Here is a 17754-nt window from a genome sequence, read left to right as displayed (position 1 = left end):
GCATGGAGTGAAGAACACTGATCATGCTAAAACTGGTTGCATACAGCCACTGATGTACATTCTCATGCAGCAACTGGTACATATCCTCATGTGGTAACTGGTACATATCCTCATGTGGCAACTCACACATATCCTCATGTAGCGACTGGTACATATCCTCATGTGGCAACTGGTATATATCGTCATGTAGCAACAGGTGCATTTCCTCATTTCCTCATACGGCAATTGGTGCATTACTCTTGTGGAAACTGATGACAATTGGGGCACATCCTTATGGGGCAATTGGTGAATATCCCCAGGAATGAACAGAGAAGACACTGATTTACCAGTTTAGGATGGGACTTAAGGATGTCCACTATGATGGTACAACTCAAAATGATATAATCATTGCTTTATGATATCATCAGAGTGTATTATATGATCAGAGTGTAATATATGATCAGAGTACATTAAATCATCAGAGTGCATTATATCATCAGAGTGTATTACATCATCAGAGTGCATTATATCAGAGTGTATGATATCATCAGAGTGTATTATATGATCAGAGTGCATTATATTATCAGAGAGTATGATATCATCAGAGTGTATTATATCATCAGAGTGTATGATATCATCAGAGTGTATTATATCATCCGAGTGTATGATATCATCAGAGTGTATTATATCATCAGAGTGTATTATTGAACTCTAAGGTTATCTACTTTGACTGAATTACATCATGTGACAGAAGATCAGGGCCCAAACTGTGTTTACATTAGAAATGAATATATATATATATATATATATATATATATATATATATATATATATATATATATATATATATATATATATATATAACAGTATAAAAGTCACACAGTATGAGTGATGTCAGGTTGAATGTTACAGATAGCTACCAGAGCTCTAGCTACAGCTTGTAAAACAGGGGTGCAGGAATTTCTGTTAAAATCAACTTGCCCACAGACAAGTAACAAAAAGTTTAATTGTCTGTTAAAAAAAAGACCCACCTGTCCATATTTGTTTCATTCAATGTTTCATAATCTGGTTCCAGCTTCATAAGAAAACAAACTGGCTAGATGCATTCTCAGGACATTTCATTGTAGTCATGCACAACAATTTCAACTAAAACGTTTAACTGTCTAAAAAAAAGACCCACCTGTCCAGATTGTTTTCATTCAATGTTTCATAATTTGGTCCAAACTTCATAAGAAAATAAACCGTCCAGATGCATTACCAGGAAATTTCGTTGTAGTCATGCAAGATGCTTTCAAAATGTAAAGCAACTGGTTAAAAATAGCAGGTTCTTCATGGAAGCCCTATCCTCCAGCCAATTAAATTAATTATAATGCAGGTAACTATTAAGAGATATCACCTAAACCAATACTGTCTGTTCCATTGGTTGTATCCACAGAAGCTGTGACTGGTTTATGAAACAATTGATCAATTTTAGAATACATTATATAAATATACAATGCACCCGTATGGCACTTGACGGTAAGTATGAATGGCACTTGTGTAAACAACTCTCAAACAAAACCAGAATTAGTGTCCTTTCAAGTTAAAGAATACAATTTATTATCAACCGACAAGAAACCTTGCAAAAGTTCTCATTTGTAAGAACAAATTTCCATCTTGGATAACAAGGACAATGGATTTCGGCACCCCTGTTATAATATGTATATATTTTCAACAAACTGACTAAAAATACACCAATAAATACTTTCATGCATTCAAAGCATACAAAACATTTGTAAGCATTTAGTTTTCAGCATATTTCTCATGACACAAAAAAACAATAAATGTTAATTCCAATGTAATTAATATAAAATATGCCATCAAGACGTTGTGTTGTGCACATTTTAAATGATGGAACACAATTATGGTGGAAACCATTCACCAAACATTCGTATATCTGCCATGAGACAGGCCTGGTCTTTAAGACATTTGACACAATTTCAAAGGCATATTTGGTTTGTGTTTGTATGTTTTAATGGCACTTTTAGCACATTACTGGCTATATAATGCTGAAAAAATAGAAGGAAATTGCCCTTCCCCAACTATGTCTGGCCTTGGCTGGTAATAAAGGACACATTAAGGCAGCCAACCATGTTTGGCCTTGGCAGGTACTTATGGACACATGAAGGCAGCTGACCATGTCTGGCCTTGGCAGGTACTTACAGACACATTAAGGTAGCTGACCAACCATGGCCTTGGCAGGTACTTAAGGACACATCAAGGCAGCTGACCATGTCTGGCCTTGGCAGGTAATTATGGACACATTAAGGCAGGTGACCATGTCTGGCCTTGGCAGGTAATTAAGGATACATTAAGGCAGCCAACCATTTCTGGCCTTGACAGGTACTTATGGACACATTAAGGTAGCTGACCAACCATGGCCTTGGCAGGTAATTAAGGATACAGTAAGGCAGCTGACCATGTCTGGCCTTGGCTATTACTAAACCCATGACCCTTGCAATACAAGTCCAATACTTGATCAACTGAGCTACCACAGCTCCCCTCAAAGGCATGTTAAATGGCTTCATGATGTCTTCATGACTAAGATTTGATTTATATCAATGGCATGATAAATGACTTCATGACTAGGATTATATTTTATATCAAAAGTATGATAAAAGACTTCATGATTCTGTTTCATATCAAAAGCATGATACATGTATTCATGATAAAGGTTCAGTTTTTAAAAAGGCATGCTAAATGTCTTCATGACAAACCTTTAGTTCATTACTGAATGCATGATAACTGTCTTCATGGATAAGGTTTGATTTTATAACAATGGCATGAAAAATGTCTTCATGACTAAGATTTGATTTTATATCAAAAGTTGCAATGTACAGTATTTACAAAAAGATCCTATCAAAATATCAATGCATTTTAAATCGAAGAGTAAAAATAGTGAATGGATTAAAATTTTATCTATAGCTCATATCAAACATGATTCAGGCACATTGCTGACTTGTGATAATCATTTTCCTGCAGTAAATTCCAAACTAAGTTCAACACTTATGTCTATTAGATGTGCAAAGCTCATCTTAAAATATGACTTCAAGAATGCATATGTGCAATGTGTCAAGCTGAAAGAATATACATGAAATATTTAATAATAAAATGAGAGACTGCATTATACAAATGTTGTCAAGGACAAAGTAACACAGCATTATGCCAGTGTCAAAACTGCTTGGAACAAAACATAAATTATAAGGGTGGAGAGATCGACTAATATAATCAAACATCTTACTCCTGCTGCTCTGCAGTGAAGCAAGTTCACAGTTATAAAACAAATGTGTCAATGAATACTAGGTGGGGTTTTTCCTCTGTCCTTTTGAGGATGACTCAGTAACTTTTTTAGGAACTCAACCTGAACCCAAGCAATTGAATGGTTTAAACAAAACTGTTGAATTCTGTTGCAGGAGCATTACTAGGTCAATATCTTTAATCGGCTGAAATGCATTAAGTACATATAATATTGTAGTACACGTTTCATTTTAAAAACTCTGTCTGAATTATGCATTATATTGTCAGTCAGAAATCAGACCCTTTGTCCAAAAAATATTGCAGAAAAAAACCACCTGTCTCAAACATCTGTGCAAATGTATTAGTAAGAATTTAAATGGATTTGAATGGACCTAGCAAATGTTTTTAATTACAGAAATTATGCTTCTTTTTGCACATTTCTGGTCGAATTGCTATTATGAATTTTAAAAAAATATCTGACTGGTGAGTACTTCTACACAACTATTTACACTAATGTTGCATATTTTATATACATAGAACTAAATATTAAACATGTAACCACTGTTTAAAGTACTTGTTTAATATGGGAGAAGTTGATATTTAATATGCATTGATTTAAGACAGTAACTCTGCCAACTGTGCTTTTATTACACACCCGCCCCATCATTTTTAGGAGCATGCATCATTTTCTTCAGCTGACTTGGTTGATTATAGCATGGTTCAGTACATAACACTGTCATGTTTTATGAACCCAAACCATTGTATTATAGCAGGGGTCACATTGTACCATATAGACCAAGGGAAATAACTCTTACAGATTACATCCCTTTCCCCAATTATGTGGCCAGTCACATCCAAGATATAATTTTAAACTTGAACAAAACTTACAACAGAATGTTCACATCCATGGGGAAGGGTGAGAGGGATTTATAGTAATATGATCAGGCAAGTATTCTTGAAGAAACATAATCAACTACAAAGTTTTCATTCTCATCTTAATGCAATATTCAAATCAGAACATTAAGAGAAGGTGAAAATGCATGAGTATCCAATCTCTACCCATGTCATCCTGTCAAAGTCTGCTCTACTAATAGGATGAACTTTTCCAACAATCATGGCTGCACAGCTTAAGGTTATACCTTCATAATCATACAAAAGAGATCCTTGTGGAGTCCTGCATCTGGCTATTGACTTATCTGTTGTTGTTGCTGTTGTTGTTGTAGGGTTTAATGCCATTTTTCAGCACATGATAGGCAATACATGGTGGCTAGTATTAATAGTGGAGGAAGAACCTGGGAAAACCCTTTAAACCCTTTAAAGAACCACCAACCCACGAGAAGTTACTGGCAAGCTTTCTCACATACGTACATTGGCTGAGTCTGAGACTCGAACCCACACAGACAGATGTGAGATGGCAGTGATCCATAACAGTGAGTGCTTTAGACCACTTGGCCACTTGACTTGTCTGCAAATGGTTCCTAGACAAATCCAGTGAAAGCAATGAGGCCATGCCTGCAACTAGGCTGTGCTATTGTGAATGGGGTCTGGTAACTGTCCATCAGCCACCAATGGCCTAATAAGATTAAGCTCTGATCCATAAATATAAACTTAAAAATGTAGACTTGGCATAGCAGTCAGATCTTCTGGAGTCCTAACTAATCATGTGAGAGCTCAATATATGCCAATCTATTGATTCCACACTTGTGGGTTACATCTAGCTTTCCAGCCTTAACTGGTGGGAATAGCCTCTGACAGATACCAGATACCATGGCTGTTTTACATGTACCACTGGCAGCATCTCAGACTGTGAACTGAGATATGCAGTTTCACCTCTCTTTATGGGTTGATTGAGGTGAGGAGATGAATAATTACTTTGATTACCTGTAGAGAGTAAACTGTGTTCATAGCAAAATCCAGGTAAGGATTAGCACAATTGAGCCTTAGAAATGAAACTAAAATGCATCCTGCATATTAAAGCCAGTGGTTCAAACACGAATCTCATCAAGGCCAAGGAGAGGAGTTATTGGGAGTACAAGGTGAGCAAGCAGAGCTTGTATATGTCAATCTTGGAGAAAGATCCTTCATCTGGCCATTGTCATCTCTTCCATGATGGCTGAAATCATGGAATGGTATCCCTTAATCAGAATATATGCTAACTTATTGTCCTCACGAAGGAAATGAAAGAAGACAGTCAACTGAGGGGTTTGTGAGTGATATAAGATTGTTCACTCGATATCAGTCAGTACAAATATGCCACTTCTGCTTGTAAGACATTTAGAGTGCAGTGTCTTCTGGATGAAATCATCTACATGATTTAAGTGCAGATCTTTTCAAGTAAAGTCCAGGCACAAAGGATAGTTTCTCTGGACTCAGGTGGAACACTGATGCCCTCAGCTGCTCAATCAGTGTGCAGGCCAGTACACTTGGCTTGGCATAGCCCACTGTCAATGTTCTTTGGTCTTTATCTATTCTCAGATCTGCAAACACTGAAAAAATCAAAATCAGGAAAATCACCATTAAAAATCAGGAGGCAGGGTAGAAAATCTGGAGGTACATGAATAAGGTGTATATATCATGATAAAGATGTCTACTTTTGTTTTTTCAGTCCACTGTATGTTGCAGCTTTGTTTTTCTGCAAAAGTTCATAATTTATTTGTCCTTGGGTGCCAAAGTTTCTAACAAGAATAGCTTCCAGGGTTGATGCAAACATTCTGGCTCTTTGACTAGTTCTGTTTTATTTCTGACCATTGAGAATGCTCTCTCAACATTGTTGTTGCTATGCAGTACTGAAAGTATTAACAGCATTACTCTCCCAAGGGTTGGATGGAAACAACAGCTGGCCAGATCCATTATTTTTTTGTTCCTGAGAGTAACCCACTGATGAGCTGATCTTTCAACATTCAATTCTGCATCTAAATTGTAGATGTGGTCATGCTGAAGCTCTATGCAGATCATCAGTGTAGATTCTTTTTTCTGGAGTTGAAAAATAGGATTTATCTTAAAAATCGGGGAATTGGGAGATAGGTCCGAAAATCAGTATTCTCCCACTTTTTTTCAGTAGGGTTGGCATGTCTGTCTATACTAAACACGCGTAAGTGGTAGGCATCGGTACGTGACGCATAACTGTGGGGTGACAAAACTACAGGTAAATGACTTGTCATAAAGAAGGCTTCAAGTTACCAGGGTCATAACTTTTATCCAAGTGAAGCCTGGTAATTCCAGCAACCATTGCCAATTGCATGAAGCATAACTTTTATCCAAGTGATGCCTGCTAATTCCAGCAACCATTGCCAATTGCATGAAGCATAACTTTTATCCAAGTGATGCCTGCTAATTCCAGCAACCATTGCCAACTGCATGAAGGAAAACTTTTATCCAAGTGATGTCTGGTAATTCCAGCAACCAATGCCAATTGCATGAAGCATAACTTTATTCCAAGTGATGCCTGCTAATTCCAGCAACCATTGCCAATTGTATGAAGCATAACTTTTATCAATGTGATGCCTGCTAATTCCAGCAACCATTGCCAATTGCATGAAGCATAACTTTTATCCAAGTGATGCCTGCTAATTCCAGCAACCATTGCCAATTGCATGAAGCATAACTTTTATCCATGTGATGCCTGGTAATTACAGCAACCATTGCCAATTGCATGAAGCATAACTTTTATCCATGTGATGCCTAGTAATCACAGCAACCATTGCCAATTGCATGAAGCATAACTTTTATCCAAGTGATGTCTGGTAATTACAGCAACCATTGCCAACTGCATGAAAATTGTTCATCTTCTTCAAAACTCTACCAAGGCAATCACTTTAAATGCTTTATTAACTGTTGGAAAAGGAGTGCATTCAGAAAGTGACCAGATTACATATATTTCTTCTATTGCCAAAATTATATATATTTCTTCTAACGCCACACTAATGCTCAATTTCATCCATTTGATAGTTCAGCAAGTTCATGGAAGACAATGACATCATCCTCATTGATTGAGGTGGGGTGGGTGGGAAGGAATTGCCCCCCTCCTGCCCATTATGGAATCTGAATTTAGGTGAATACTCAATACATTGTAAATGGACAATTTAAAATATGTCCAACTCACTCTGCCCTTCAACTGCCTTTCTAAGACATTTGACCATACATCTTTAACCCACAATGCACACACAACGCATGCTTGTAACGGTAAACATTTAGTAAATGCAAGGCATGCCTCTTGCTTATCTTCATAAGCCTGATTCGCTTGCATTTCTCACACTTGCTTGACATCTCTGAAATGAAAGAAAATACAAGTGCCTACAACAAATATGCATATCATAGTTAGTAAGCAAACTTGTATTCCTGGGTGACATATGCAAAATACATGAAGCAGAAAATAACATGCAAGTTTTACTAACAGACATTACATGGACAATAACAAATGGCAGATTTATGAATTAATTCAACAGACAAAATGCAAATGTTACATTTGCTAGATATATCAATCTTACAAATTACAAACCCACTGACAATATTTCCTGGATGGTCTCAATGTATGAAAATTTCCATTGGATTTCAAAGGCACTGCAAAAAACCTTTCAGCACAAGCTAAACTAATGAACAACCAGGACATCGGAGGACACCTAGCAGAGGCAAGGGAGGAAAATCTAGAAGAGTTACTTCCCTCTGCTAATATGGTACACAGACATTTTTTCACCTTTCTGGTAGGGTTAAATTTAGGGTAGTAGAGGTAATGTATTTGAAGAAGAATTTGACGTAAATACAAACTTAAATCACTGCTGAATCAAATACAGGTCACAGATATCTAAATTTTGTCTGATAATAGTTTACTTAGATACATTTATACATAAAATTGTTTTCATTCTATGGGCAATGTTGATTAAAAAAACTCAGGTAACATGTAAAATGTAACCACTGCTGAGTAAATTAATTTTCACAGCAGCCCTAAGTACTTTTGGTGGACTGCATTGCTATGGTCAATAATACTAGATAAACTGTTAAACTAAACACTGAAGTTAAGCAGGGTGTGATGACTGGACAGAAACAATGATAAAGGTAACTCCTTCCACATTCAAGGAAGGATGTTCAAATATATAACGAATGAGAAAATATTATATCAATCAAGCCATTATGGACATATAATAAAAAATAAACCAATTTTAAGTCCAAACTTAAAATGCAAGCTTAGCAGTGTACAGAGGAATAAATACATGCATATACATTGAATAATGAAAGCAATTTCCAACCAGTCAAGTATAAGAAAATGACAAGGGTGAATTTACAATTTAAATTCTATCCATGCAATATGATAGCAGACACTGCAAGCATGTCATTTACATATGTAGATAGACAGGTTACCAAAGGATAATAAAAAGGTATCATTAAATGTTTGAAATGCAAATTTTCATTCCTTATAATGGCTGGCAATGAATGGACAGGTTATAGAGTTATGCACAAAGTTCATTCCTAAGAATCGCTGGCAATGAATGGATGGGTTATAGAATTATGCATAAGGTTCATTCCTACGAATGGATGGCAATGAATGGACGGGTTATAGATTTATGCACAAGGTTCATACTGTGATTCTACAGAATTAGTGAACAGTCATGACTTACAGTTTTTACTGATATTGTTTCGAAACCGTGTAGGATGAGTTAGATGTTCTACAAACGAAATAAAACAACACACTGGGTAATATGAAAACTGAAAACAGGTTTAAAAATCAAAATATATTATTTCTATAAATTCATAGACATTAGTGTCTGACATAATCTCACTATACTTCCATGCCAATATTACATTTATTATCAACATGCTGCTATGGCCATTATAAAAAGAAAATGTTTGTAATTAACACACTAAATTTAATGCACATAAACCATTTTTTTATTAGAAACATGGCCACAAATGTATAAACCCCAGAATCTAAGGTTTCTTTGCTACCATATGTACAATGCATTCATACAATTTGCTAAAATTTGGTAAAGGAACTTTAGAATAAAAGTTATTCAAAACCCATTTTTTTAAAAAAACACATTGATTTTAACCTTTTAACCCAAAATCCATAGGAATCTTCTACATCTTAAGAGCAAGTCTCCCAGAAAATGTGGTCAAAGTATTATGCAAAAAATATCTTGCTCTTTCAGTCACAATGACCTTGAACTTTGACATTGTGACCCCAAAAATCAAAGACTTCTGTCTCACACAAAACGTACATCATTCACTGACTTTGGTGTAGCTACATGGTCAATGACTGGAGTTTGTGTTTGGTTAGATATAGATGGTGGAAAACTCAAGACATTGTTCGAAACCATTTTTCTCTTCAGTCACTGTCACTTAGTCTTTGGACCTTTAGATAGGGTTCTTCCCCATCACAAGTGCAAACCATCCACCAAATATGAAATCACCTTGTAGATTCCAAAATGGATAATGTTCTTCCTTACCCAAAGTTCCTCCACAATGTTTGGAAACTGTGGATGGGTGTACAACTCAGATTATTGTTCAGAAATGGAAAAGACGCACAAATGGACAGGCTGACATACAAAATCATGACATACCTTACTTAGGATTTATCAAAAGATGCACAAGTCCAAACATTGATGGATTTGTCTTGGTGGATTAAAACAGATTTATTTAACATTACTTTCTGTTCACTGTAACTGCAACTTTAACTTTTTAACTCCAAAATTTAATTTCATAAACCATAAATATAATGCTCAGGAATGCAGTGTCTAACCTAATTTGCCTTGACATGACTTAAAAATACTGTGTCTAACCTACTCTGCCTTGGCATGACTTAGAAATACTGTGTCTAACCTACTCTGCCTTGGCATGACTTAAAAAATGATGTTTCTAATCTACTCTGTCATGGGATGACTTAAAAATGCCATGTCTAACCTACTCTACCTTGGCATGACTTAAAAATGCTGTGTCTAACCTACTCTGCCTTGGCATGACTTAAAAAGGCTGTGTCTAACATGCTTTATCATGGCATCATTTTATAATAATGTGTCCTACCTGCTTTGTCATGGTGTAATTTAAAATCTGTGTGTGATTTGGATTTTTAACGTAGCTTTAACAATTTTCCAGTCATATCGCTACAATGTCGGCAGTGTGGCAATCATGCAGCAGACATGTAGCATCATGTCCCACCCAGTCACATTACCCTCACACCAGACTGAAAAGTCATAACACTAACCTCTTAATTCTTAGTGCCAAGCAAGGCAGTTGCTAGTACCATTTTTATAAGTCATTGGTATGACTCAACCATGGATCAAACCCACAACCTCCCACATCAGAGGCAGATGCTCTAACCACTAGGCCACTCAAGTGTTATGACTGCACACCAAACAGAGAAATGAGCTAAAACAAAAAAACACTTACTGTAACCATGGAACATAAAAAGTTTCTGTCACCTACTATTGCCCATGATAAATGACACTAAGATGAATATGCCAATCAAATTCCACAGAAAAAAACACATATAGTGAAACTGAACTAAATACAGGAATTTAACATTACCAATGAGGAGTGAAAAGTAGGTCATAATTACCTATATTTGATAAAACCCTCAAAGATTAATAAACCCGTCAAGTGCTATGACTTACATACAATGGTGTCAGAGAAACTAAGCTAAATAGAAAATTTGAACATAATGGAAAAAGGAAGAAAATCAGATCTCCGTGACTTATTTTTGGCATGTGGTGAGCAGTGTCCTCCATCCAAGGTGAATGTACCAATTAAAACACAACTGTATGTACAACAGAGAATTCAGCTAAATGAATTCAGCTAAATCATAATGTTAATGCCTATACTGTAATTGTAAAATTTATAAAATAAGGACATATTCTGTCAAGAAAGCAAGGATATCACTTGATGCCCATCTCAAAGTTTAGACATTATGATGTCCTTATTTCCCTACAATGTATGCGTAATCAGTGATTTTGTGAATCTCTGCTAATCAAATTTCCCCTTTTAATAACATGTGCACAATAATAGGCACAACTGACTTGCCATGAACAAATTCTTTAACATTCATTGATATTAAATAAGCTCAACTTAATAATGTAAATGCTTGAGTTTGGGACCCTGGGTTGCTGAGTGATCTATGGTGCTTGCCTTTACAAATCAAACACACATCTCATCTCTGTCTGTGCGAGTCTCCACCCAATCAATGTAGATATGTGAGAAAGCTTGCATGTAGATACTGATGGGTTGGTGGTTCTTCCTGGGTTTTTCCCAGGTTCTTTCGCAACCAGATATAATTGCTGCCATGTGTAACCTATCATGTGCTGAAAAATAGTGTTAAACCCACACAACCAACCAAAAAATAAGCATTTCAGATAAATATTATCTGCAATACTGGTCTTCACATCATAAATACAGATGATTTTCCAGGTAGTGAAGCATACTGAAATGTTTCAAACCCCAAAAAAACAAATCAAATGCTTGACCTCTGACTTTTCTGTGATTTCCTAGTTATTAAAAGCTTTCTACTAACTGTGATTGGAGAGTCTGTAAAATTTTGTACTGGGAGTTGATGTCTTTTCTATTACATGCAGTTCTGATGTAACACCAATATCATAACACATAAATGCTGCTGCTGTGTTAATAATGAAGATAAACAAAGGTCAGTTTTATACTTATTCATTAAAAGTTATTTACCACATATATGTTTCTTGAAACTTACTAAATGACTTTTTGCAAATGATTATCTACTTAATACAAGTATTTTAAACCACACTTGGAGAGGTTGTTCATTGGCAGACTTGCTGGTTCTATCATTTGATGGCAATGACTTTACTATTTCCTGCAGTTCTATAACATACAAGATAATGCCATTGCCATAACATAAAACTGGCTTCCACTGTCTCACTAATGAAGTTAAACAAATGTAAGTTTTATCTATATTTATTCAAAGTTATTTATCCTACAAACACACATTTGTTGAAACAAATGGTCCAATCATTGGTATTGTTCTCATATAAAACCCACCCTCCATACAAACTGAAAGTCACATCACCTCGAATAACTATACATAAAGTCACATCACCTCGAATAACTATACTTAGGCTTGGCAATTCTATTTAGGCTAATACAGACTCTGAAAGTGGGAATTTTACCAGTAAAATTAAAACAGAATGCAAACATAACTCAAAATTAACAAATCGCAAAATCAGCACAAATGCAATGAATGAAATGCAAAATCAACACAAACGCAATGAATGAAATGCAAAATCAAGGCAAACAACATTCAGAGTGTATTTTTAAGCAATCTGAAAGTACAAAATGCTGAACAATGAAATCATAAAAAGATCAATAAAAAATGAATGGATTTCATGAGTGGATTTAAAAAATAATTATTTTCAAGTTGCCGCTAAATCTCCAGGAAGAAAATAATTTACATGCTAACCCCGAATCCGATTCATTACAATGTGCGAAAATTGACTTCTCTTTAAAGGTGAAACATTGTTCTAGTCAAGGTAGATATTAAAAACCACCACCAATGGGAAGGCATAATGTTTTTTTTTCCTGTACAAACTTGAATGTAAGGAAACAAAAATAAAACTTACACCAACAATGCTAAAACTACACATTTACACTGCTGCAGTAATATTCTACTTTATAATGAGGTCATTTGCCATTTTTTACCTTTGCTATTTCAATGAAGCACTTTTTAACTGGACAATATACAAAAGCTGAAGTTAGTTCTCTCCTTCTATCAATCTCAGAAATAGTTAATCAATCTTCTGTAAATAAATTTCCATTTCATTCCAAATGAGTGAAGATGAAATCAATGTATGAAGGAGATAGATGCAAAATCTGATGGCATTTCTGAGACAATAAAATAAAAATGATGAGATGTTAGAAGAAATGCAAATGGTAATGTAAGACCAGTGGAAAGCTAAACAGAACACAAATGAAACACATATGAAATGCAAATTTGGTAAAATTATCAATTTCATAGTCTGTACCCATGGTAAATGTATGTAGGTTCATCACCATGGTAACTGCATTAAGGATCATGACCTCATAAACTTGACTTTGGTTAATCACCATGGAAACTATACATACACTTATCACCATGGCAACTGTACAGTAAACATAAAATATGATGGCTTATAAAGGACCAAGCTTATCATATTTGGTGCACATGAATTGTTGATATAAGCATTACTTAAATGCATTAGAATCCTCATGTTATTACTCTCAACATATCAATTTGCAACTGTGTCATAGGAATTATATTTAGATAATTATAATATCTGATAACGAAAAGGAGAAAATCCCTATTACATAAAATTGACTCCTCCTGCAATATAATGACAATCTGCCATCATATTAAGCATGTAATACACTTAATCCAATAACTATGGAAATTGTACTTTGACTTATCACCATGGTAACCATACCATTGGTCTGTGTTGTAACGTACTTAGGCCAATCACAATGGAAATTATACTTCTGACTAATCACTATGGTAACTATGGCATTGGTCTATGTTGTACTGTACTTTACCCAAGCACTATGAAAGCTGTACCTTGACTTATCACCATAGCAACTATATGATGGTCTCACACTGTACTGTACTTAACCCAATCACAAAGAAAATGTAACTCTGACTTATACCCATAGTAACTATGCCATTGGTCTGTGTTGTACTGTACTTACTTCTAGGTTTTAACTGATGTGATGGTTGTAGAGGTCCAATTGTGTCACGGGCTAAAATCTGAGAAGGATCAATAAGACTAGTTGGTCTTGACTTTGGTTTTCTCACATTCTCCGGCTACAAAACAGAAACAATGCTTCAATTGAAACAAACAGATCACACACTTCCTTATGGATATTCTAACAACCAGTATTTGAGATTCTGTTAATCCTGAAAGGGATTATGTTGAAATGGAAGAAAAACACATCATGTGACACAATGTAAAATTTACATTTTGAGTGGGGAAAAATTAATTTATATGTACATAAGAATGAAGCTGGTTGCAGAGAGACCAGAAGGTAAAAATTCTGCTACACTTAAAGCATATAAATAAAAAAATTAATCAAAATAAAAATGCTTCATAACATAAGAACTGATGATGAGTCTAAAATTGTCACCACTGACAGGAAAACCTGGTACCCATACTCAGTGCTAATAGTAATGCCTGGTACCCATACTCAGTGCTAATAGTAATGCCTGGTACCTATACTCAGTGCTAATAGTAATGCCTGGTACCCATACTCAGTGCTAATAGTAATGCCTGGTACCCATACTCAGTGCTACTCTGTGCTAACAGTAATGCCTGGTACCTATACTCTGTGCTAATAGTAATGCCTGGTACCTATACTCAGTGCTAATAGTAATGCCTGGTACCCATACTCAGTGCTAATAGTAATGCCTGCCATACTCAGTGCTACTCTGTGCTAATAGTAATGCCTGGTACCTATACTCTGTGCTAATAGTAATGCCTGGTACCTATACTCAGTGCTAATAGTAATGCCTGGTACCCATACTCAGCGCTAATAGTAATACCTGGTACCCATACTCAGCGCTAATAGTAATGCCTGGTACCCATACTCAGTGCTAACAGTAATGCCTGGTACCCATACTCAGTGCTAACAGTAATGCCTGGTACCCATACTCAGTGCTAATAGTAATGCCTGGTACCCATACTCAGTGCTAATAGTAATGCCCGGTACCCATACTCAGTGCTACTCTGTGCTAATAGTAATGCCTGGTACCTATACTCTGTGCTAATAGTAATGCCTGGTACCTATACTCAGTGCTAATAGTAATGCCTGGTACCCATACTCAGTGCTAATAGTAATGCTTGCCATACTCAGTGCTACTCTGTGCTAATAGTAATGCCTGGTACCTATACTCTGTGCTAATAGTAATGCCTGGTACCTATACTCAGTGCTAATAGTAATGCCTGGTACCTATACTCTGTGCTAATAGTAATGCCTGGTACCTATACTCAGTGCTAATAGTAATGCCTGGTACCCATACTCAGTGCTAATAGTAATGCCTGGTACCCATACTCAGTGCTAATAGTAATGCCTGGTACCCATACTCAGTGCTAATAATAATGCCTGGTACCCATACTCAGTGCTAATAGTAATGCCTGGTACCCATACTCAGTGCTAATAGTAATGCCTGGTACCCATACTCAGTGCTAACAGTAATGCCTGGTACCCATACTCAGCGCTAACAGTAATGCCTGGTACCCATACTCAGTGCTAATTGTAATGCCTGGTACCCATACTCAGTGCTAATAGTAAGACCTGGTACCCATACTCAGTGCTAATAGTAAGACCTGGTACCTATATTCAGTACTCATAGTAAGACCTGGTACCCTTACTCAGTGCTAATAGTAAGACTAGGTACCCATACTCAGTGATAATGGTAACACCTGGTACCTATATTCAGTACTAATAGTAAGACCTGGTACCCTTACTCAGTGATAATGGTAACACCTGGTACCCATACTCAGTGCTAATAGTAACACCTGTTACCCATACTCAGTGATAATGGTAACACCTGGTACCTATATTCAGTACTAATAGTAAGACCTGGTACCCTTACTCAGTGCTAATAGTAAGACTAGGTACCCATACTCAGTGATAATGGTAACACCTGGTACCTATATTCAACACTAATAGTAAGACCTGGTACCCTTACTCAGTACTAATAGTAACACCTGCTATCCATACTCAGTGCTAATAATAAGACTAGGTACCCATACTCAGTGCTAATAGTAACACCTGGTACCCATACTCAGTACTAACAGCAATACATGATACCCATACTCAGTGCTAATAGTAATGCTATTTATTGTAATTACATCAATGCCAATAATCTAATGCTATTTCATGTATTTACATTGACACATAATCTAATGATGATGTTACAACTATATGATGGTCATAAACTAACAGAAGGAAGCAAAACAACAAGTTTTGTAAAACTTAATAAACAAAGGTTTAACTCAAAATGTGAAATGAACTTACAGTATCACGAAGTGAATCCAAAATAATCCTGGAAAAGTTCTATTAAAGTCCAAAATAATGAAAAGTTCCCAATATAAATTTCAGAATCAGAAATGTACTCATCTGCCAAGAATTGTAACACTGTCAAAAGAGCATTGTCCAGAACTCCCTTGAATAATTCAGAATAATATTATAGTCAAAATAAATTAGCATTTTTTTTATTTCCACTGAACAATCCAAATAAATGTTTTTCTCTAGTACAGCATAAAACACATCTGCAGACTTGAAGTTACAACAGGAACACAAGCAATAAGAACAACTCCAAAGTAGGAATGAATCATATTGCTCAGTTCTCTCCTTATATACATATTCAATAGTCTATTACAACTATATGCCTCAATATACCCCATGTGACAGATCTTTACTACTCAATCTAATATTTCAAGAAATCTATTCATGTGACCTAACTCATCCAATAGGAATTAACCTGATCCTTCTAAGAAACCACCTGACTGATCTGACCAACTGGAAAAAGGTTGAAACTCATAAACATATTTACTAATAATTCTATTATTAGTTACCATCAAGATGTATGTAAGTTTCTGTTTATAGATCCAATGTAATTTTACATTTACGAATATATTAAAACAGACCTCATGCATTAACAATATCCTGCAATAAATAATCACAACAATTTACAAACATGGATAAAATCTACAAAAATCAGACAAAATCATATACCAGGATATACAAAAAATATAGATATACATTACACTAATTAATGTAATTGCATCAATGCCAATAATCTAATGCTATTTAATGTAATTAAAACAATGCCAATAATCTAACGCTATTTAATGTAATTAATCAATGCCAATAATCTAACGCTATTTAATGTAATTAATCAATGCCAATAATCTAATGCTATTTAATGTAATTAATCAATGCCAATAATCTAATGCTATTTAATGTAATTACATCAATGCCAATAATCTAATTCTATTTAATGTATTTACATCAATGCCAATAATCTAATGCTATTTAATGTAATTACATCAATGCCAATAATCTAACGCTATTTAATCTAATTACATCAATGCCAATAATCTAATACTATTTAATGTAATTACAGCAATGCCAATTATCTAATGTTATTTAATGTAATTACATCAATGCCAATAATCTAATGGTATTTAATGTAATTACATCAATGCCAATAATCTAATGCTATTTAATGTAATTACATCAATGCCAATAATCTAATGCTATTTAATGTATTTAATGAATTTTAATGTAATTACATCAATGCCAATAATCTAATACTATTTAATGTAATTACATCAATGTCAATAATCTAATACTATTTAATGTAATTACATCAATGCCAATAATCTAATGCTATTTAATGTAATTACATCAATGCCAATAATCTAATGCTATTTAATGTATTTAATGAATTTTAATGTAATTACATCAATGCCAATAATCTAATGGCATTTAATGTAATTACATCAATGCCAATAA

At 35.1% G+C, this 17754-nt stretch overlaps 1 protein-coding gene across 1 annotated transcript in view; it reads right to left on the bottom strand.

Annotated features, from left to right (window-relative positions):
- LOC149774740 (arf-GAP with SH3 domain, ANK repeat and PH domain-containing protein 1-like) overlaps window positions 1–17754 on the bottom strand; it is a 204935-nt gene that overhangs the window by 41448 nt on the left and 145733 nt on the right. Inside the window, exons 22-23 of the mRNA XM_089944763.1 lie at window positions 13924–14038; window positions 8868–8915 (exon numbers count right to left, since the gene is read on the bottom strand). Coding sequence (XP_089800889.1) covers window positions 8868–8915; window positions 13924–14038 — 163 coding nt within the window. The remainder of the gene's footprint in view (window positions 1–8867; window positions 8916–13923; window positions 14039–17754) is intronic.

Source organism: Sinohyriopsis cumingii, unplaced genomic scaffold (genome assembly GCF_028554795.1).
Source record: "Sinohyriopsis cumingii isolate HCF-2022 unplaced genomic scaffold, ASM2855479v2 utg000160l, whole genome shotgun sequence".
In the NCBI taxonomy this organism is placed as follows: domain Eukaryota; kingdom Metazoa; phylum Mollusca; class Bivalvia; order Unionida; family Unionidae; genus Sinohyriopsis; species Sinohyriopsis cumingii.
Note: the sequence above shows the minus strand (reverse complement) of the source record. Positions and strands in the feature narration are given on the sequence as shown.